The 23,210-nt window shown below is 39.5% G+C and overlaps 2 protein-coding genes across 3 annotated transcripts; both read left to right on the forward strand.

The window, feature by feature from the left end:
- Positions 1-5,903: 5,903 nt before the first annotated feature.
- On the forward strand, positions 5,904-11,878 carry tubb5 (tubulin, beta 5). Of its 2 annotated transcripts, none has more exons than XM_082149452.1 (4): positions 5,904-6,059; positions 8,364-8,472; positions 9,637-9,747; positions 9,906-11,878. In XM_082149452.1, the coding sequence occupies exons 1-4, from the start codon at positions 6,003-6,005 to the stop codon at positions 10,961-10,963; spliced, it is 1,335 nt and encodes a 444-aa protein (XP_082005578.1). In that variant the 5' UTR covers positions 5,904-6,002; the 3' UTR covers positions 10,964-11,878. The 2 variants fall into 2 exon arrangements, with proteins under 2 accessions (XP_082005578.1, XP_082005579.1); XM_082149453.1 differs by having other exon boundaries at positions 9,640-9,747.
- A 1,031-nt stretch (positions 11,879-12,909) lies between these two features.
- mdc1 (mediator of DNA damage checkpoint 1) lies at positions 12,910-23,184 on the forward strand. Its single transcript, XM_082149450.1, has 10 exons — positions 12,910-12,961; positions 13,387-13,540; positions 13,681-14,253; positions 14,339-14,423; positions 16,434-17,653; positions 18,171-21,325; positions 21,410-21,592; positions 22,215-22,340; positions 22,436-22,546; positions 22,636-23,184. The coding sequence occupies exons 2-10, from the start codon at positions 13,399-13,401 to the stop codon at positions 22,843-22,845; spliced, it is 5,805 nt and encodes a 1,934-aa protein (XP_082005576.1). The 5' UTR covers positions 12,910-12,961; positions 13,387-13,398; the 3' UTR covers positions 22,846-23,184.
- Positions 23,185-23,210: the final 26 nt, after the last annotated feature.

Here is a 23,210-nt window from a genome sequence, read left to right on the forward strand (position 1 = left end):
TTCTGCCCATTTCGCGGCGCTGGTTCTCAGCCGCCTCAGAGGGTGCGTTAAATTGGACATGATCCCATTATAGTAGAGCTATCACTCTAACGGAATCCAAATTTTAAGCAGTTTTTACTGTGGAATTATTTTTTTATGAAGCGTTAAACTTGGAAATTTTACAGTGCACAATGAGCCGCCTAATGTATTTTCTGCCCATTTCGCGGCGCTGTTTCTCAGCCGCCTCAGAGGGTGCGTTAAATTGGACACTGTCCCATTATAGTAGAGCTACTACTCTAACGATATGCATATTTTAAGCAGTTTTTACTGTAGAATTATTTCTGTATGAATTCTTGAACTTGATACATTACACAATGTACAATAATCCGCCTATTGCATTTTCTGCACAATTCCGGGCGCTGTTTCTCGGCAACCTCATAGGGTGCGTTAAAATGGACATTATCCCATTATAGTAGAGCTACTACTCTAACGAAATACAAATTTTAAGCAGTTTTTACTCTGGAGTTATTTTTTTATGAAGCTTTAAACTTAGCACTTTACACAGTGCACAATGAGCCGCCTATTGTATTTTCTGCCCATTTCGCGGCGCTGGTTCTCAGCCGCCTCAGAGGGTGCGTTAAATCGGACATGATCCCATGATAGTAGAGCTATTACTCTAACGGAATCCAAATTTTAAGCAGTTTTTACTGTGGAATTTTTTTTAATGAATTTTCTAACTTGGCATTACAGTGCATAATAAGCCGCCTAATGCATTTTCTGCCCATTTCGCGGCCCTGTTTCACAGCCGCCTCAGAGGGTGCGTTAAATTGGACATTATCCCATTATAGTAGTGCTGTTCCTCTAATGAAATCGAAATTTTGAGCAGTTTTTACTGTAGAATTATTTTTTGATACATTTTCTAACTTGGATTACACAGTGCACAAGCCGCCTAATACATTTTCTGCCCATTTCGCGATGCTGTTTCTCGGCCAACTCAGAGGGTGCGTTAAATTGGACATTATCCCATTATAGTAGAGCTACTACTCTAACGAAATCCAAATTTTAAGCAGTTTTTACTGTAGAATAATTTTTTTATGAATTTATGAACTTGACATTACACAATGCACAAAGAGCCGCCTATTGCATTTTCTGCACAATTCGCGGCGCTGTTTCTCGGCAACTTCAGAGGGTATGTTAAATTGGACATTATCCCGTTATAGGACAGCTGTTCCTCTAATGAAATCCAAATTTTGAGCAGTTTTTACTGTGGAATTATTATTTTATGAAGCTTTGAATTTGACATTTCACAATGCACAAAGAGCCGTATTGCGCCTTAGGCCCATTTCGCGGCGCTGTTTCTCGGCCGCCTCAGAGGGTGCGTTAAAGTGGACATTATCCCCTTATAGGAGTGCTGTTCCTCTAATAAAATCCAAATTTTGAGCAGTTTTTACTGTGGAATTATTATTTTATGAAGCTTTGAACCTGACACATTACACAATGCACAAAGAGCCGTATTGCGCCTTAGTCCCATTTCGCGGCGCTGTTTCTCACACGCCTCAGAGGGTGCGTTAAAGTGGACATTATCCCGTTATAGGACAGCTGTTCTTCTAATGAAATCCAAATCTTGACCAGTTTTTACTGTAGAATTAATGTTTTATGAAGCTTTGAACTTGACATAACAATGCACAAAGAGGCGTATGTGTGCATTGTGTAATGTGTCGTTAATTGATTGATTGGTTAATGAGTATGCTCCTAATTATTGTGGATTCCTCTCAGGTGTGTTTGTTATGTGTCCATGCCATGTGATGTTCTAGTTAAGCTGCACCTGTACCAATAAATGATTGATTGTGTGTTCTCACTGCAACCTGTGTAAAGCATGTTTATTCTCTGTCTTTAGCTCTGTTTAACATGTCAAGTTCAAAAATTCATACAAAAAGAATTCCACAGTAAAAACTGGTCAAAATTTGTATTTCATTAGAGGAACAGCTGTCCTATAACGGGATAATGTCCACTTTAACGCACCCTCTGAGGCAGGCGAAAAACAGCGCCGCGAATTGGGCGGAAAATGCAATAGGCGGATTATTGTGCATTGTTTAATGTGTCAAATTCAAAGCTTCATAAAACAATAATTCCACAGTAAAAACTGGTGAAAATATGTATTTCATTAGAGGAACAGCTGTCCTATAACGGGATAATGTCCACTTTAACGCACCCTCTGAGGCGGGTGAGAAACAGCGCCACGAAATGGGCCTAAGGCGCAATACGGCTCTTTGTGCATTGTGTAATGTGTCAAGTTCAAAGCTTCATAAAACAATAATTTCACAGTAAAAACTGGTGAAAATTTGTATTTCATTAGAGGAACAGCTGTCCTATAACGGGATAATGTCCACTTTAACGCACCCTCTGAGGCAGGCGAGAAACAGCGCCGCGAATTGGGCGGAAAATGCAATAGGCGGATTATTGTGCATTGTTTAATGTGTCAAATTCAAAGCTTCATAAAACAATAATTCCACAGTAAAAACTGGTGAAAATATGTATTTCATTAGAGGAACAGCTGTCCTATAACGGGATAATGTCCACTTTAACGCACCCTCTGAGGCGGGTGAGAAACAGCGCCACGAAATGGGCCTAAGGCGCAATACGGCTCTTTGTGCATTGTGTAATGTGTCAAGTTCAAAGCTTCATAAAACAATAATTTCACAGTAAAAACTGGTGAAAATTTGTATTTCATTAGAGGAACAGCTGTCCTATAACGGGATAATGTCCACTTTAACGCACCCTCTGAGGCAGGCGAGAAACAGCGCCGCGAATTGGGCAGAAAATGTATTAGGCGGCTTATTGTGCACTGTAATGCCAAGTTAGAAAATTCATAAAAAAATAATATTACAGTAAAAACTGCTTAGAATTTGGATTTCATTAGAGGAACAGCACTACTATAATGGGATAATATCCAATTTAACGCACCCTCTGAGGCGGCTGAGAACCAGCGCCGCGAAATGGGCAGAAAATATACATTAGGCGGCTCATTGTGCACTGTGTAAAGTGCCATGTTTAAAGCTTCATAAAAAAATAATTCCACAGTAAAAACTGCTTAAAATTTGGATTTCGTTAGAGTAGTAGCTCTACTATAATGGGATAATGTCCAATTTAACGCACCCTATGAGGTTGCCGAGAAACAGCGCCGCGAATTGTGCAGAAAATGCAATAGGCGGATTATTGTACATTGTGTAAAGTGCCAAGTTTAAAAATTCATACAAAAATAATTCTACAGTAAAAACTGCTTAAAATTTGGATTCCGTTAGAGTAATAGCTCTACTATAATGGGATAATGTCCAATTTAACGCACCCTCTGAGGCGGCTGAGAACCAGCGCCGCGAAATGTGCAGAAAATACATTAGGCGGCTCATTGTGCACTGTGTAAAGTGCCATGTTTAAAGCTTCATAAAAAAATAATTCCACAGTAAAAACTGCTTAAAATTTGGATTTCGTTAGAGTAGTAGCTCTACTATAATGGGATAATGTCCAATTTAACGCACCCTATGAGGTTGCCGAGAAACAGCGCCGCGAATTGTGCAGAAAATACAATAGGCGGATTATTGTACATTGTGTAAAGTGCCAAGTTTAAAAATTCATACAAAAATAATTCTACAGTAAAAAATGCTTAAAATTTGGATTTCGTTAGAGTTGTAGCTCTACTATAATGGGATAATGTCCAATTTAACGCACCCTATGAGGTTGCCGAGAAACAGCGCCGCGAATTGTGCAGAAAATGCAATAGGCGGATTATTGTACATTGTGTAAAGTGCCAAGTTTAAAAATTCATACAAAAATAATTCTACAGTAAAAACTGCTTAAAATTTGGATTCCGTTAGAGTAATAGCTCTACTATAATGGGATAATGTCCAATTTAACGCACCCTCTGAGGCGGCTGAGAACCAGCGCCGCGAAATGGGCAGAAAATACATTAGGCGGCTCATTGTGCACTGTGTAAAGTGCCATGTTTAAAGCTTCATAAAAAAATAATTCCACAGTAAAAACTGCTTAAAATTTGGATTTCGTTAGAGTAGTAGCTCTACTATAATGGGATAATGTCCAATTTAACGCACCCTATGAGGTTGCCGAGAAACAGCGCCGCGAATTGTGCAGAAAATGCAATAGGCGGATTATTGTACATTGTGTAAAGTGCCAAGTTTAAAAATTCATACAAAAATAATTCTACAGTAAAAAATGCTTAAAATTTGGATTTCGTTAGAGTTGTAGCTCTTCTATAATGGGATAATGTCCAATTTAACGCACCCTCTGAGGTTGCCGAGAAACAGCGCCGCGAATTGTGCAGAAAATGCAATAGGCGGATTATTTTACATTGTGAAATGTCAAATTCAAAAATTCATACAAAAATAATTCTACAATAAAAAATGCTTAATTTGGATTTCGTTAGAGTAGTAGCTCTACTAACTTCACAATGCTACAGTAAAAATGTCTAAATTTGTTTATGGTGACAGTCAAGCACAATGGGTATAAGGCCCCAGTGCAACTTTTAACGCACCCTAAAAGGCAGCTGAGATATAGATCCCCCCCAATGGGTAATGGGTAATTTTGGCCTATTTCATGGGTCCATAATTGCAAAATTCTACAGTATAAATATCTGAAATTGTGCATGATTATATTCAAGCACAGATGCAGGATAAAGCATCAGTGAAACACCCCCAAATGGGTCAACAATGTGATAACTCTTCTGTATTGTCAGATTGGGTCCATAACTTTAAAATGTACAGTAACAATGCAATGGCTCTTTCAAGTCAATTCAATTTAATTCATGATACATACATTCATTTGTATAACACTTTTCACAATACATATTTCAAAGCAGCTTTACAGAAAATGCAGATTTCTGTTACAAAACCACAGTAGGATTTTATGAGATATCAGAAAGTACAGTTATAAGATAGAACAAATTAGTATTTACAAACGCATGAATTTTAAGCAAAATTAATGTGCAGTTTAAAGCAATGATAAAATGATAATTTATATATATTTATCATATAATCAGTCTTCATCAGGGCCTGGATCCAAGCTGGAGCATAATCTCTGGTTACCTTGTGAAATTTTTATTTGTAACAATAATAAAAATAAAAAATAAAAAGTATTCAATATATTTATTTTTAAATACATTCAAATTATGTTATTTGCAATATTGATGTATAGGCCTCATTATATTTTTTACAGTCATTTTATGTTATTATTATTTGTTATTTACCTTTCAAAATAATGTATTATTATTTTCTGAAAATAGATAGGCCTACAATATAAACAGGGTCCCCAAAAAGTGTAAATAAGAGAAAAACCACATGGTCCCTAAATTGAGCTGATGACATGTACAATTATTAAAGAATACTGTAGCCTAATTATGTGCCTTTATATTTTTACAGTCCATTTTCGCTGATATATCAGTGTTATTTGCATTTAAAAAAAATATTATTCTTTTCTTCTAAAAATAGACACAAAAGTAACACAATTCCGTTAAAAAACGCGAAAAAGAGAAAAACCGCACGGTCCCTAAGTTGAGCGTCAATAAGAAGCCAGCAAACGCGGAAGTTCGCGTCATTTAAGGTGGAACGGATAGCGTCAATAAGAAGCTGCGAATAAGAAGCTGGATTCAGCCTCGTCTGATGTAAAACATGTCTGTGATTTGTTTTAAAAATTTTACTAAAAAAATCATAATAAGAAGAGCACAAATGAATACAACAAGCAGACGTTTCCCTTCTTATACTGTCTATGGACGTTTCTCTCTTTTTTCTACAAGCAATCCTTGTTGGCAGTGACACTCCCTATATACTTCCGGTCCGGTCATGCACCAATCAGGTCTCACAACATCTAGCAGAGCCCCGCCCACTACCACCCAGCCTCGTTCTGGAGACAGTCCAGGAATATAAAGCCTTTGTCCGGCTTTTCCCAAATTATTTCTGAGCTACGCCCCGTTACTTTCCAGATTTATCTGAGAACTTCTCGCACAATTTGTTACAATGAGGGAGATTGTTCATATCCAGGCCGGTCAGTGCGGAAACCAAATCGGTGCCAAGGTAAGAACAGTTTTTAAGAGTAGCCTACAAAGTGAGCAATTTATATTTTGAATCTAAGAGACAAAAAATACTGTGCAGAGGTCTCAGAATGCAACAATAAAGCCCCGGTGAAGAACTCCAGTGTTATACTAGTTTATAACTTTTACTTAATCTAAAACAGCAAGATTTGATCTTAATTTTGTTTCTGAACATATTAGAAGGCACACTGTTATGCAGAACAGACCTATTTTTTTGCATTGCACATCTTACCAAATGTTATTAATAATGCATTACACTAGCAACACGTTGGACAGTTTTATAGACCCACATTGCTGTGTCCTTGTGAACCCCCTTCATTCACGCCCTAAATTTGCGGATCCCACTCTTCATTCATTCTCACTATTTCTTTAACACGCTCTGTATAGCTATTTCTCTAAATAAATGATGCTCACATTCCGTAGACTCTAACCATAAACCTCTTTGTCTGTAAAACAGAGATGTGGGTGAATGGATTGACTGTGGGAAAGGGGGGTCTGTCCTCTTTCTTTCTTTCATTCTTCTCAATGCGCACCGGGTGTGGCGGATCTGATGTGAACAGCAGAGCTCTCTCAGTAATGAAACTACCCGTTATCAGTGTCACGAGCCCTTTAAACAGCTGTCATGACAGGACCAGCTCGCGAGCCATGACATATGATGCATGCCACTAATATCACTACCGCATACCTTAACATCATTTTCACGCGAAATACTTTTAGCAAGTCTTTTCTGCCTTTTGACTAAATTCTTAATTTTATTAATTTTGCAGATATTGACCGCTGTGGTCAATGGTCAAGCGGAGGAGGATGGGGAGGATGGGAAGGGTGGGGCGATGGAGAATTAGGCTACAATAAACAATTGTAATAGTAGTTGTTATTAAATAAGGTTAATAATGTGAAATTATTAACTCTTAATCAGTTAAATAAAGTTATTTTAGTGTGCTTTTTGCACAAGTCATTGTTTAATTTGCCCTAAAATTAGGTTATTTTAACTGTAATTGTTCTCATAAAAGTATTACCCACATCTATGCATTTAAAATATCCAATTAATCCATTGAAGGAAAGGAATAGTTCACTTAAAAAATGAAAATTCTGTCATTGTTTACTCACTCTCAAGTTGTTTTTAAACCTGTATGAATTTTTTTCTTCTGCTTAACACAAAATAATATATTTTGAAGAACTAGACAGTTGATGGACCCCATTGACTTCCATAGTATTTTTTTCCTACTAAGGAAGTCAATTCGGTCCATCAACTGTCTGGTTACCGACATTCTTCAAAATATTATCTTTTGTGTTCAGCAGAAGAAAGAAATTCATACAGGTTTAAAAACAACTTGAGGGTTAATAAATTATGATGAGTTTTCATTTTTAAGTGAACTATTCCTTTAAATCCAATTCTTTGCCACATCAACATAGAGATTAAAGCTGCCAATAAGGACATGTTCACACCCATGGCCCCATTAAAGATGCACATTTTTTAAAGATTGCCCATGAGATGTAGCATGTCTTCTGTGGCATCAGAAATTGGGTTAAATCGTCCTCATCCTTTAAAAGACTTTGAAATGCCTTTCACATGATGAGATAGTGAGTGTCTGTTAAACTCATCTGAGGTCAAGGCGGGGAGGAGGAGGCATCCACAACTGGACTTAATAGCTCTAACAGCTGCTACCCATCCCCTCAGTATACAGATCTAAATGAAACATAACTAATTCAAAAGTAAATGACATATTCTTGGAAAACCTTTGATTTGCTGGATTAATTGGCTAAATGAAATGTATCCAGGAGTGTCAAATATGTAAAGCCGAATGATTTCATATGTGTCAGCATGGTATTTTATGATGATATTATGTGATGACACAGCAGAAATGTAGGCTGCCTGGAGTAACAGGTTTTTGATAGGCAAGAGTATCAGAGCAGGGTCACTGTAGGGCTGTGTCAGTCAGCGCCTTCCAGTTTATTGGCCTCATTCTTTCAAAACAATTATTTTCAATATATCCCGAGAACAATCTTTTCTTTCTCCATTCGCATTCGCTCGCTGCCTTATTAAGTTCATCTCGACCCCTCTCTCCCTGCTTCTCTCTCAGATTAAGGTCACTAGGAGAGTAACATAGAATTAACGATTTAAACATCAATAAAGCCTCTTTCTGAGCTAAAACTCATTTGAAGCCAATTCCAGATTAGTGATTAGTTGACACTGTTTCTCAATATGTTCTCAGTGTTTAATAAGATAGAATTGATCTAGAATTTACTGAATTGCATGCAAGTTTTAATTGCTGTGTGTTTTTTGCAGTTCTGGGAGGTCATTAGTGATGAGCATGGAATCGACCCAACAGGAACCTATCATGGAGACAGTGACCTGCAGCTGGATAGAATTAGTGTCTACTACAACGAAGCAACAGGTACTTTACTAAGATACACAATAGGGCAAGATGGGGAAGATGCTCCCTTTAATAACAGTGTGTCCCCATTAAAAGTTATTGTAAAGATTATTGTAAATGATTTATCTGTGCACATCATTATTTTTAAAAAAAAATCCAAAAATGTAATCTTTAATCAAAAAAAGTAATGCCCCTCCCCCTCATTATGACATCACTTATCTTCTCTGATGATGCGTTCACCAGCAAGGCAGGACAATAATCCCTCTCCTCCTGCACGAACTGACAACCTGTCACTCACATGAAATGAATGCAGCAATTAGCAAACGACAACGATCCAATCAACTACCCATGGACAAAGTCAAGTTTTTTTTCTCATTCGAATTGGAAATATGTCACAATAGAGAAGAAAAGACAGTCACAATTTCCGCTTCATGCTGACTATTAGGGAAATAAATGGAAACAACTAAAAATAGTTGTCATTAATGTGAAATACTTTGTAAGCAAGTAATGTAAATGTATTCATTTTGACAATTTAGTTATAGAATAAAATACAATTATTTTAATTATTACATTTAATAATTAGATAAATTATTAAATATGAACCTAGACCAGCAACAATATTCTGCCCCAGTTCTGAAGGTCAGTTTTAAATTTTTTCAATTCAGTATTAAAACAATATTTTAATTTCACAAATCTAAATTAATTATTAGTGTATAAAGCATAACAATGCAATAAATGTGTTGAGATGACACTTGGTGACATCTAAAATTCTCTCCAAAAATGTGAAATAATTAACCCTGCATGGCTTCAGAAAGTTAAACGATAATACACAACTTCAATATTTATTAGGTGAAAAAACGAGATTGTATCTTATTAGCGGCACAATATATTGACACAAAAAGTGTTCATAGAATTCTAAAATGCTGATTGTTGTATTTAATTACTAATTTTTTATCATTTGTTTTCATCTGTTCTAGAATTACTGTAAACATTAGAAATGCTTTGGCAATACATTGTAACAGTGCAAATAAATCACATTTGAATTGAACTGACATCTAAAGGTCAAGAGAAAATGGCAACTCAGCCTTCATGTTTGATAGCTTATTTTATATATTTATTTTCGTATGTGTACTGAGCTGGTCTGCTTCTTTCCCATGTCTCTCTTTCTCTCTCTGTCTCGTGGAGGAGGTAAATATGTGCCAAGAGCTATTCTAGTGGATCTTGAGCCTGGCACCATGGACTCTGTGCGTTCAGGACCCTTCGGACAGATCTTCAGACCAGACAACTTTGTGTTTGGTGAGTGACTGGCAAAAGTGAATATGTTAAAAATGTTTAGATATAATGTAAAAAAAAAATCTAATAAAAGTAGCAAAAGCAAATTAATATAAAAACAGATGTAAAATGTATCAGCTTGCACATTCTGATGTGTGCACTTCCTCCCTGTCACCTCACAGGACAGAGCGGCGCTGGTAACAACTGGGCCAAGGGCCACTACACGGAGGGGGCGGAGCTTGTGGATTCGGTTTTGGATGTGGTCCGTAAGGAGTCCGAGAGCTGTGACTGCCTGCAGGGTTTCCAGCTCACTCACTCCCTTGGCGGAGGAACCGGCTCCGGCATGGGCACCCTATTGATCAGCAAAATCCGTGAAGAGTACCCTGACCGCATCATGAACACCTTCAGTGTGGTCCCTTCCCCAAAAGTCTCTGACACCGTAGTGGAGCCATACAACGCCACACTGTCAGTCCATCAGCTGGTGGAAAACACAGACGAAACATACTGCATAGACAATGAAGCCTTATACGATATCTGCTTCCGCACCCTCAAACTCACCACTCCCACATACGGCGACCTCAACCATCTGGTCTCTGCCACCATGAGCGGGGTCACCACCTGCCTGCGCTTCCCCGGCCAGCTAAATGCAGATCTGCGGAAATTAGCAGTCAACATGGTTCCGTTCCCCCGTCTGCACTTCTTCATGCCCGGTTTCGCCCCTCTGACCAGCCGAGGCAGCCAACAGTACCGCGCCCTCACCGTGCCTGAGCTCACGCAGCAAGTGTTCGATGCCAAGAACATGATGGCAGCCTGCGATCCCAGACACGGGCGCTACCTGACCGTCGCCGCCGTGTTCCGTGGCCGCATGTCCATGAAGGAAGTCGACGAGCAGATGCTGAACGTCCAGAACAAGAACAGCAGCTACTTCGTGGAATGGATCCCCAACAACGTCAAAACCGCCGTGTGCGACATTCCTCCTAGGGGTCTCAAAATGGCCGTCACCTTCATCGGCAACAGCACGGCCATCCAAGAGCTGTTCAAGCGCATCTCCGAGCAGTTCACGGCCATGTTCAGGCGTAAGGCTTTCCTGCACTGGTACACGGGAGAGGGGATGGATGAGATGGAGTTCACAGAGGCGGAGAGCAACATGAATGATTTGGTGTCCGAGTACCAGCAGTACCAGGACGCCACCGCTGAAGAAGAGGGCGAGTTTGAGGAAGAGGCAGATGACGATGCTTAAGAAGGAAATGAAAGGGTGTTTGGGGGGGGGATAGTGTGTTCAAGTAAATGTAGCAAAGTATGGCAACAACATTTAGTGTCTCAATCAGATGAAGTAGGAATTAGCACTAGACCAATGGGGCCAAAAATAACCAGAGGAAGGCAGAAAGAATGTTCTTAAACACAGAGTAGGTGGATAACCGTGTTTACAATTACAAATTGCTCACTTTTTGGTGATTTCTTTACTATTCTGATGGTCAGCTGCTCTCTTTACAGAAAAAGGAAGAAAAAAAAGGCAAACATCCAGTTAGAATCAATGTTATAATTGAATAGATGGCGGGGACAAGGACAGTAACATCTCATTTTTCTTTAATTTTAACATTTGCTTCTTTTTGTATGCAAATTATGCATATTATTATCATTATTATTATGGTGTTTTTTTGTGTTTTCTTTTGTTACTATTGCACTAGAACAGGGCAACTCTGTGAGATTATGGCACTTCAACGTGACCCTTAATGGGTCTGATCACAGTATTTAAAGAAATGTTTCGAAGAGAAAAGTATGTTGTGTGAAAAATGAAGGAAAAGAAAAGGACCGAATGAAAGAAAGACAAAATAACAGGTTCAGGGTAACAGGGTTATTTAATCTTAACCTCGCTTGGACGCCAGCCAACGTCTACAGGAGGACATTGATTAATGGATGATACAGGAAAGTATTTTAGATTATGCAGATGGAAAGAAAGTTTTAGCATGTTGAATTGATTGTTGGTGCAATTTTGGACTCTGTTATGTCTAATTTCTGAGCCCATACTTTTAAGTGTTTCTGCATATATGTCATATTTTAAATGTTTTGATGTTCCTTTATTGTCCCTTGTGGAAAAAAAACTGAGCCTCTGGAGAAACCAAAATAAAAATGAAAATGATTTCATTAATAATAAGTTTTTGCTGTAGTTTTTGGCATGGTACACATCCTTGAAGAAGCTCAGGTCGAACCAATACAGTCACACTTAGATTGCACTTAGAAGAATAATGCCTTAGTGAATTGCCTGCATTAAACACATGATTCATACTACAGTAAAGTACAGCACGATATACAAATGATATGGGAGTATGCATATGAGGCATATACACGTAATACTATATATATATATATATATATATATAGTTTTTAATAGATTTTAATCAATTAACCTTAGTCGTGAGGTTCAGACATATATACAAGTAAGAAATATTTTAATTATGGCTTCTCAAAAATCCTGATGTAGGAAAAACTTTGGGTGCTTCTCAATAACCCTCCCCTTCTCCTCGCTCCATCCTAAGAAACCGATCGAGCTCAGCCATCTTGAAGGACATCTCAATTCGCGAGGAGGAGAGGAACGAGGAGTGAGGAGGCTTGCAGAGGAGTCATGAGCGAGGATGCACAGGTGTAGCCTTTGCGGAAGTCTTTTATCGACTAAACGTGACGCACGTATCAATTCTCCTCCCCCTTCACATCGGTCACAATCATTTTAATTTATACTTTACCACTGCAGTTTATGTAAACCACACATCACACATATTTCAACAGGGTATCTTGCTTTATTATTATTTATTATGAATTTCTTAATTAACCAAACTTCAACAGCAGAAGGTCAGATACTTTGAGCGCTGCTGATGACGCTTTGAAGTGACGCTCGAGTGATCATGATCAAGTATTCCAATGTATAAAAAAGTTTTCATTCGATTCCTCCGTCATCCTTTTTTTCCTTGCAGCCTTCCCTCGGGGAAAGGAAACGAGGATGCACAAATAAGAAGTGAGAAGCACCCTACCAAACACGCCCCCTCTGCAGAGAGCGCGGAAAACTTTGGACAAAGACGACTTCTATTTCTCAGTTGACCAATCAAGCCGCTCTGACGCATTTTCACCCAATCAGTGTAGGCTCACTCTCTGACTGACAGCTTGACTAGCAAATCAGTAGTCTTCGTTTAAAAGGCGGTCCTTAGTTTTCAGGAAATGGTTTCCAAGTGTTCTGCATGATAAGGTAAGCGCACGTTTTTATTAAATGCAGTGGATCATGACGATATACCAGCACAAACGTAAACAATGGCCATGTCTTGCATATTTACCTTTGCATTATGATGGGAAGAATAATTTCTGATTACATTTTCATGAGAAGTATTGCTTTCATTTCTCTAGCTAATTAACTGCTTCCACTGTTGCACTAGCAAAACATATTCGATTAAGAAATAATAAAAAAGTCATTAGTGGCCTAATATCATGCCAAATGTGTTAAGTAAACTTTTATTACACATATACATCTCCTCTAATCATAAAACTGAGAATGATGATTAGCAATGTTGTTATGTGTGTAATGCATACATTCGGGCTTAAAAAGTCTTTATTTACATTGTGAATGGTATCCATAACAACCGTATTTCTGTTGTAACATCACTCTTGATCCTTTAGCCAGAGAGGAAGATGGATGCCACTCAGCAGATTGAGGATCCTTTCTCTGAAGAAGAAGAAGAAGAAGAAGAGGAGGAGGAGAAAGTAGGAAGACCAGAAAGAGAACAGTTAGCTACACTGAAGGTGTTTAAAAATGACCACATACCAGAGACAGGTGAGACAATAAACCTGACTACCTTTAATGTGATATTGTATAACTAATATTTCCTGAACATTTTTGAAATGATTATTTCCTGAACATTATTGAAATTATGGCATTCATTTCTTTTTTTCTCTCTTCACACATTCATTTAGAATTCCCTCTCTACGTCGGAGAGAATGTCTTGGGCCGTGATCCTGCTGCCTGTTCTGTTCTGCTTCCGGCCCGATCTGTGTCCGGTCGGCATGCTGTCATCTCCATCTCGGTTTTCCGCTCCGGTAACGGTGATGCTGTGGAAGCACTTTTATGGGACATGGGCAGTATGAATGGTACCAGAAAAGGCAGATTCAAGCTGACGCCTCAGGTACGTTATGCTTTGACCGAGGGAGATAGTGTGGTGATCGCTGATGTGCCTTGTCAGTACATTGGCCTAAACATCTCGAAGAGAGATACACACAAAACCCCAGAGAAAGGACTTTCCAAAAAGGAGGAAAAGGATTGTTCGCCGCTATCAAGCAGTGACTCGGAGTCAAAGTTGAGGAAAGGCGTGCAGAATGGGTTGAAAGAGAAAGAGAGGAGTGCCTTGCCTCCTGTGCCTTTATGGAGCCCTGAGGATGAAGATCCCAAAATGTGTTCACCACAACCAGCTCACAAACAACCTGAGATCACCCTGGTACCTGATTCAGACTCTGGTTCAGATGGAGAGAGTGATGAGAGGAAAGATTTTGGTAAGTAAAGTGAGACCTAAAGAATATTACTGAAAGCTATGGTAGCACACTATTTTCATGCTTTCTTTTTGCTCTTTTGCTGTAGTTTCAGACTCAGCGTCCTCCTCTCATCTGTGTAGTTCCACAAATTCATCATTCCTGACCCCTGCAAAAAAAGTCATTCCAGAGAGGTAGGTTGAATGTTTCTTGAATGTTTTTTTTAATGTTCCCTTTGAACTTTTCCCAAACTATTATAGACATAATAGTTTGGTTATATAATGTTGACGTGTTACTGCATAAAGCAGGGCAACGGATATATACTTAAAGAAAAATTACTTTCTTACTTTTCTACAAATACGACTCAGCTGGTAAATTCAGTTAAGTCAACGCAGTTGTGTTGTATGATAGAAATGTAAGCCATTATTTAATCTCAAATTAAAATGTCATGCAATGTGCATGAACCATTGAGGTTCGTATTGCCCTATTTGTTGTAGTTATTAAATGAATGTTTGAAAAATATGATTTGAAAGCACATTAAGGCTTGAAGTGTCACATCAGAACACTTACAATATACCAGTTGAGTCATATAGATTCATTTCACTCTAACTTTATTTTTATGAGCTTGAAAGTTTCAATGAGTCCCATCAATCTTTGTAAGAAACAAAAAATGTGTTATTAAAAGCTGTTATTAGGTTACTATTAACCTGTTTAGCCAATCAGCCTTTTGCAAAATGGGTATGTATGAAGCAACCTAAAACAATGGAGTGAATGAAAAAAAAAATCTGCCTGGCTTGATGCAAATTCATGCAGTGACAGGCACACAGACAGCGCTTTCTATTCAGTAAATGAGTTCAGACACATTTGAGGTTCTGTTATAGATTAATTGCCATTTTGATGTAAATGTCACTCGTCTTCTCATGTTGTTTAACTTTTATGATGATCAGGTTCTCAATATAATATAGTTTCAATGTAGTAACAGTTCTTCTGAATTTCACAGACAAAATCCTGTAGGCTAATTAGTAGGAATCCATGTGATTGGAAATTTTGTTTGGGAAATTTTCCTTTCACAGATTTTGCTTCAGGTTGAAGTTGGTCGCTCAAATTAACCACAAAGCTGCTTGGTTTGAAAGTTCTTTCTGTGTTTCATGCATTGTTAAATTATTAACAATGGACAGTGTCCTCAAAATTTCACTAATGAACTGCACCTTTATGTTTTAAACTGTACAATACACCTATGGGATTTTCCCTATATACTGTAGAAATAAATAGAGCTGCATGATTCATAGATTAGCACAAACATAGATTTGAATGTTCCGGTGTGATTTCGTTAAAGGATAGACACAGGTGAATCGTTGTCATTTAGGAATGAGATCATGTGTGTGTTTGAATTGAGATTGCAATCTTTTAAAAAGTCACGCCTGATCCTCTTCCTCTCACTTCTGTCAATAGTGGGAAGAGGATCAGGCGTGACTTTTTACTGCGCTGAGTTGAAGTATTCCCAAAAGTGCTATTCCGCCATACATTATAGTTATCCTTTTTAACCCGCTTAGAAAAGCGCCTCGTTTTATTTTGTGTCACCATACTTGGTCGTATAACTACTTGTGTAACTGTTTTTAAATAGGGAAAACGTTGATGTGTTTGGTCACTTCTAAATTCATTGCTGTTAGATACCATTGAATATACTGGGCTAAGCTGAGTGCTATCAAAGTGTCGCTGCGCGCCAGAGTGATTTAGTGCACGCACTGAGATGAGAGAGGTATGTATCAACTCGTCTTAGTTAAGGGAATAACATAGTTTAATATGAAAAAACGGTGGAGTATCCCTTTAAAAAACTTCTCACGATTCGTTAATCTCGATAGCTGTAATAGTAAAAACGTATTATAGCTGTAATAGTAAAAGTTTTCGAGAGAGTTCCACATGTAATGCTAGATATTTCATATGCAAGCATGTCAGCCAATCACAGCAGTGGGCGTTTACACTGAAGTCTCACAGCAGACACGCCCCTTCAAACAGAGCGTTCAAATCAGAGGCTAAAATTAGGCTAGGAAATATGCCTTTTATTTCTAAATTATAACAACTTTTGATCTAAAAAACATACTAACATTATAAGGGCACCCCAGGAAACATTCTAAAATAATAAAATAATCCATGCAATGGGACCTTTAAAATAAACTTCACTATTTTCTGTCTTATTTTCTCAGTGAGGATGAGAGCTCCATCACTCCATCTTCGGCCTCAATGGACCGATTCAGACTGAGGGAAACCTCCGGTGAACCCTTTTCAAACTCATCTAAACCTGGCCTGCTAGCTCTCAACTTGGCCAGTGACACTGATTTTGAAGCGGACATGGAGAAAAGCAAGACTGAACCAGAGGTCCAGCCTGAATTAGCTACAAAGGTGGAACCAGTACCTTCAGCTGAATTTCATATGGACAGTGATACTGATGTTGAGGAAGAGGAGCCAGAGGCAAGTAAGGCTGAACCAGAGGCTCAGGAAGCAATAACTCTAAAGAAATCTGTATCTTCAGTTGGACTTCATATGGACAGTGATACTGATGTTGAAGAAGAAGAGAAAGAGAAAAGCAAAATTGAACCAAAGGCTCAGCTTGAACAAGCTCCAAAGGTGGGACCAGTACCTTCAGCTGAATTTCATATGGACAGTGATACTGATGTTGAGGAAGAGGAGCCAGAGGCAAATAAGGCTAAACCAGAGGCTCAAAATGCAGTAACTCTTGATAAATCTGTATCCTCAGTTGGACTTCATATGGACAGTGATACAGATGTTGAAGAAGAGGAAGAGAAAAGTAAGACTGAACAAAAGGCTCTGATTGAAGAAGCTCCAAAGGTAAAATCAGTACCTTCAGCAGATCTTCATATGGACAGTGATACCGATGTTGAGGATAATGAGGCTCCTATAACTGAAAATGTCTCCAAAAAGAAAGCAGAAGTTTTAGCAGTTACAGAAAGTACTTCATCAGCACCACCACCTACAGAATTCAACTTGGACAGTGACACTGATGTTGAAGATGAAAATCCCATGAAGGTTTCCATGGTGACAGAGGTTTCACATCCCATTGGAGAGGGAAGTGATGTCAGACCTACATCAACTCCAGGGACAGAGCTCCACATGGACAGTGACACAGATGTAGATGAAGAGAATAAGGACAAGGAGAAGATAAAGGCCAGAGATCTTCTGTCAAACAGTGAAACAGATGATGAGGATCCTTTTAAACCTGTACCAGGCAAAGCTGTGAAGGTTGCAGAGAGTCAGAAGGCTTATGTGGGTGGCAAAGCAATGCAGTCAGAAGAGAGCACCCATAAAAAAAAAGACCATCATTCTCAAGCAAAGACTTGTCTTGAGGAACCAACCCAAGATTTTGGTCACTTAGAAGACTGGGACCTACCACCCACACAAATATATGGTAACCATCCCTTTCACTTCCTGCCTATTAATCTCATTCTTTTTTTTATCATCATATTCACAAAACAGTAAATGTCTAAAATTGCTTCTTTTTTTTTAAGTTGAAATGCCCATCTGTAAACATCAAAATATTCCATTTCAAAAGTATAGCCACACGATGTGAACAGTATGCATGTTGATTTTTGTGTGAAAAAAAGTGGTAAACGTTTTCTGTCCAAAGTTGTTCAGTTTTAAAACTTTATATCATGACAACACAACGCAACATAATACACGTTTTAACAGAAGAATGAATGAAAGTTACATTACAATTTCGACAATTTTCTACTTTTACATCCTTCAAATATTGGCCTTATTCACTTCCATTGTAAGTGCGTCACCATAACCTAGCTTTTTTCTTCTTTTTTTTGTGTGAATGAGTCCAAATATATTTTTTGTGCTAATCAGTATTATGCCACAAATGCATTCAGTTGAACTTAACTTATACTGAACCCATACATTGTCTTTAATGTCAAATCCAGGTGCTGCTAGGGCCAGTGCTGGGTTCAAGCCAAAGCAGCTTGATCTTGAGGCTACGCAGGCATATGGCACAGAGACAGACAGAGAGGAAGAACAGGAGGAGCCACTGAGCCATACCCAACTCTACTCCAACCTCTCCAATGCTGAAACTCAGTTCATTCCTGTAGCAAATGTGGAGGAGGATGAAGAGACACCTAATTACTCTCACCTTTCCACAGCAGACACTATAATCATCGCCAGCACCCCAAGACGAGAAGAGCAGACACAGCCCTTTTCTCTCTTCTCAGCTCAAACGCAACTCATGTGGGAGGGAGAAGACAAAGAGTTTAATCAGAGTGAGCCCACCCAGCTCATGGAGGCAGACACCATCAATGAAACGCAAGAGGGTGAAGAGGAGTTGAACATGAAACAAGGCAGGAAAATCCATGGTGGAGGAAAAGTACACAAAGGTAAACACTCCAGCTCCTATCTTATCATTGCTGAAACTCAGCCCATGTGTGAGGAAGAAGCAACAGATGTTGATCTGAGTGGTGACAGCTTTCAGAAACCAAGTACAAGACAACAGCCTGAGAAATGTGATTCTGCATATCTTGATGAAAACAACTCCAGCTCCCGTGTCACCATAGCTGAAACGCAACCAATGGGTGATGATGATGAAGAAGCACCAGATCAGGACAATGTGATCAGCAGTACTCGTACAGAAAAACCTACCAGGTCCCATATCACCATCGCTGAAACGCAACCAATGTTTGAGGAAGACCAAGCACCAGAGGATGATCTAAACAAGGTCAGTAGAAGACAAACTGACAAAGGCAAACCCATACAACAAACTGAAAAAGCCTCTACTTCCAGTCTTGAAATCCCTGAAACACAACATGTTGGTAAAGATGATGAAGATCAGGAGAAAGTGCTCAGCAGCAAGGTGCCTAGCAGAAGATCACGCAGGGGCAGACCAAAAAAAGAAAAGGAAGCCTCACAACCTGCTGAGAATGTTGTGCATCACACTATCACAGAAACGCAACTGATGTGTGAGGAGGAACAAGCATTGGATGAAGATCTGAAGAGTGGGATCAACAATGGTGCACCAAGTACAGGACAACAAACAGATGAATTCAGATCTCCAGAGCTTGCTGAAACAGGCTTGAAATCCTGTGTCTCTATCGCTGAAACTCAACCTATGTGTGAAGAAGAAGCACCATGTGAAGATCTGACTAAGGCAGTTAGCACAGGCCAGATAGATGAACACAACTCCACAGAACTCCCAAAACACTCCAGCTCCCATTTCATGATAGCTGAAACACAGCCTATGCATGAAGAAGATGAAGAACAGGAGAAACACCTCAGCAGTAAAACGTCAAGCAGAAGATCACGCAGAGGAAAACCAAAGAAAGACAATGAGGTTCCACAAACTTCTGAGGTTGCTGTTCATCACACTATCACAGAAACCCAACCAGTTCCTGAGGAAGTGATTGAAAGAGATGAAAATCTGAGCAGTGGAATCAAATCCAGGAGATCCCGCAGGGGAAGACAGATAAAAGAAGACAGCGTTCCACAACCTGCTGAAGCTACCGTCAGTTCCCTTTCCACTATCACAGAAACACAGCCTGTTTGTGAGGATGGAACTGGAAGGGATGAAAATCTGAGTATCATCAGATCCAAAAGATCTCGCAGAGGAAAAAAAGATGATGAAGGTGAACCAGCACAGTCTGTTGAACCAAACTCTGATCTCATGGTTGTTGAAACACAGCCCATGTGTGAGGAAAACAGTCAAGAAGAATCTAGTGGCAGAAGTAGCAGAAGACATAGGAAAGACAAGACAGAGGTGGAGAGTGAGACACCTTCATCTGGTAAAGTCCAAGGTAAAACTAGAAAAGGGCAGGAAGGGAAAAGAAAGAGGGGGAAAGCATTGTCTGAGGAAGAGGGAGAGAGTGAAGAGGAAAAAACTACAAGGAGAGGAACCAGAAGAACAGGTATAAAACATAAGTGTAGTGAAAAGGAAGAAGAGGAAAGATTGGAGGAGAGGAATGCCCAAGCAGAGAAAGAGAGGATGAAGAAAGAGCTCCAAGAACTGGAGGAGCGAGAGAGGGAAGAAAAGGAGAGACTGGTGCGTGAGAGAAAGGAACAAGAAGAGAGGGAGAGTGCTGAAACCGAAATGAGGCAAAAACTGGAAAGAGAGCAGCAGGAATTAGAGGAAAAAGAGCGACTGAAAAGGGAAGAGGAAAAAAGAAAAGAAAATGAGAGAATACAGAGGGAAAAGGAGGAAAAGGATCGTTTAGAAAGAGAAGAGAAGGAAAGGTTGGAGAGAGAGAGTAGAGAACGAGAAGAACAAAGACAAAAAGAAGAGGAAAGAATTCAAATGGAGAGGGAACAAAAAGAGAAGGAAAGATTAGCTGCAGAGAGAGAACAATTAGAAAAGGAGAAACAAGAAAATGAGGAGCTTCAGATGAGAGCAAGAGAACAAAAAGAAACAGAGGATGGGAACCATCAGGAAGCAAAAAAGAATGAGCGATTGGAGGAGGACAAAACAGAATTGGAAACTCCTCTTGTTCCTCCTGCCAGACGATCACGTCGTTGTTCAAGCTCATCTATCAACTCGGAACAATCTGTATCCTCACAACAGGAGCCATCCATCCAGAGTGGCCGAGGGCGGGGCAGGGGCAGGGGACGGGGACGGGGCAGAGGGAGACAGACAACTAATGAGCAACCAATCAGTGCTAGACAGTCTAGCCAGAGAGGACTAGCTATTGGTGTCGAAGACAAAGAGCAGGACTCCAATTCAACAACCCGTTCCCGATCCCGCTCCAGTTCTAGAAGTTCTGAGAGATCTGCTAATAGTGTCATAACCTCAAACCAAGGGACGAGAGGAAGAGGCAGAGGCAGGAAGAGTGTGAAGCTACAAGAGCCGCAGGAAGTTTCCCAAACTAAAACTTCTGGGAAAGGCAGGGGGAGAGGAGGCAGGCATTCTGGTGTGAAGAATGTAAATGTCGGAATGAGCAATGAGCTTGAACAAGATGCAGAGATGGTAAATGACACTTCTGTACCCCAAAGCAACAGCAGAGGTCGCAAGAGAGCAGCCAACACTAGCACATCCACAGAAGAGGCTCCGTCACCCACACCCAAGACTCCAAGGCGCTCTGTTTCCAGTCAGGCGTACAAGGTCACACACACCCTCGGATACAGACATTAACTAGCAAGTTTTTTCACTGTGTGGATGACACCAATCTGCCCTCTTCTCTTTTAGGTGTTATTCACTGGGCTGACGGATGAAGATGGAGAAAGAGTGGTCTCTCGATTGGGTGGAAGTCTGGCGAGAGGGGTGAACGATATGACTCACCTGGTGACTGATAAAGCAAGACGCACTGTCAAGTTTTTGTGCGCTGTTGCCAGAGGGGTACCGATCGTGAATCCTGATTGGCTTAAGAAGGTGAGGGAGTGATTATTACAGAAATGTTCCTGATTCAAACCAAGCCAAACCTAAAAACCACAATCCTTATCTGACTTTTCTCCCATAAAATGCATATGTTGGTTTAATGTATCTTTTTAAATGCATTGTGAGATGTTTTCACACATTGAAAATGGTTCTGTTTTGGGTGACATTATACAACAAAAAAAGTGTACAACAGTGCCGTAGACGATCTATGTTAGGAATGCTTTTAATAACCCTACACATTCAACACACATACTCTACTACCGGTGAGTCTCTTATGTTCACCAATGCTGCATTTATTTAATCAAAAATGCAGTAAAAAACGTAATATTATGAAATATTATTACCAGTTTTGAAAAATCATGTTTACAATAATTAACATTAAAATAATTTTCCTGAACTTAAAATAATTTTACTGTATAATTCCTGGTCAAGAATGTTTTTTTATGGTATTGATGATTTTATATATATATATATATATATATATATATATATATAATGTATGTATGTTTAAGGGTTTCTAGCTATATAATTAAAGAAGTCTAACAAGTACATAATACAGACTTTATTTTGAACTTTAATTAGAATTTTAGTGTGACAACATCTTTTTCTCCCCCAGTGTGGAAAAGTTGGCCATTTCCTTTCTACTGATGAATACATATTGAAAGACGTCGAGCAAGAGAAGAAGTTTAGTTTCAGCCTACAGAAGACACTGCAAACCGCTCAAAGTCAACGTCTTTTAAAGGTTAGTCCCTCACAAGCTCTTCCGCCTTTGTGTATCAAACCCAAAGTATACTATTTCCATCACACATATTCTCTCCTCTAATTTTGCTTCTATAGGGTTATGAGATTCACGTAACCCCATCTGTGATGCCAGAACCATCTCAAATGAAAGAAATCATCACCTGCTGCGGTGCACGTTTCCTCCCTAAAATGCCTTCTGCTCAGAAGGTACCCAGAACCAGTGCATATATTCTCTAATTTTGTTGCACATATTACTTATTCCCATATTTGATTGTGGTTTCTCCCTCTCTATTCAGGAGCACACTGTGGTGGTGTCATGTGAACAGGACAGGGGGCTTTGTCAGAAGGCAGTGAGTATGTCATTGCCCGTGGTCAGCACAGAGTTCCTATTGACTGGCATTCTGCAGCAGAGAGTTGACCTGCAGGCCCATTCTCTCACTTCCTCTCTCAACACATCCAATCAGCCTGCAGCCCCCAAAGCTGCTGCCAGGGGCCGTAGGAAGTAGTGACAATGACATAGAAAAGGACTTTCCTTGTAATACATTTGTGCAGAAGACATAATCTGATTTATGCACAGACGTTTAAGTTCAGATTGCGCAAGATGAAAATGTGACACATAACATCCCAGTTTTCTGAAGACCGAAATGAATTAGATTGAGATGCTGCTAGGCTTGTACCCACACACCCACCGATTCCTGTGAATGTGAGAGATGGAGAGAGTGTGAGGTGGCTGTCGATGAATGATGAGTTTGTTAGTGAAGGGAGAATGAGCTTCTCTAATTTTTTAATGTAATATTTCAATAAACACTTTCAGAGCCAAAATACAGAGATGTTGTGGATTTTTGCCCTTTAGTGTTTAAAAAGCTGTTGA

Source organism: Leuciscus leuciscus, assembly GCF_965113295.1.
Source record: "Leuciscus leuciscus genome assembly, chromosome: 20".
In the NCBI taxonomy this organism is placed as follows: Eukaryota; Metazoa; Chordata; class Actinopteri; order Cypriniformes; family Leuciscidae; genus Leuciscus; species Leuciscus leuciscus.

Bases quoted from the DNA above. Each gene is read 5' to 3' on its own strand.
- tubb5 (XM_082149452.1), top strand. From the start codon at position 6,003: ATGAGGGAGATTGTTCATATCCAGGCCGGTCAGTGCGGAAACCAAATC. The intron at 6,060-8,363 runs GTAAGAACAGTT...TGTTTTTTGCAG, and splicing joins GAAACCAAATCGGTGCCAAG to TTCTGGGAGGTCATTAGTGA. The intron at 8,473-9,636 runs GTACTTTACTAA...TGTCTCGTGGAG, and splicing joins CTACTACAACGAAGCAACAG to GAGGTAAATATGTGCCAAGA.
- mdc1 (XM_082149450.1), top strand. From the start codon at position 13,399: ATGGATGCCACTCAGCAGATTGAGGATCCTTTCTCTGAAGAAGAAGAA. The intron at 13,541-13,680 runs GTGAGACAATAA...ACATTCATTTAG, and splicing joins TGACCACATACCAGAGACAG to AATTCCCTCTCTACGTCGGA. The intron at 21,326-21,409 runs GTCACACACACC...CTTCTCTTTTAG, and splicing joins TTTCCAGTCAGGCGTACAAG to GTGTTATTCACTGGGCTGAC.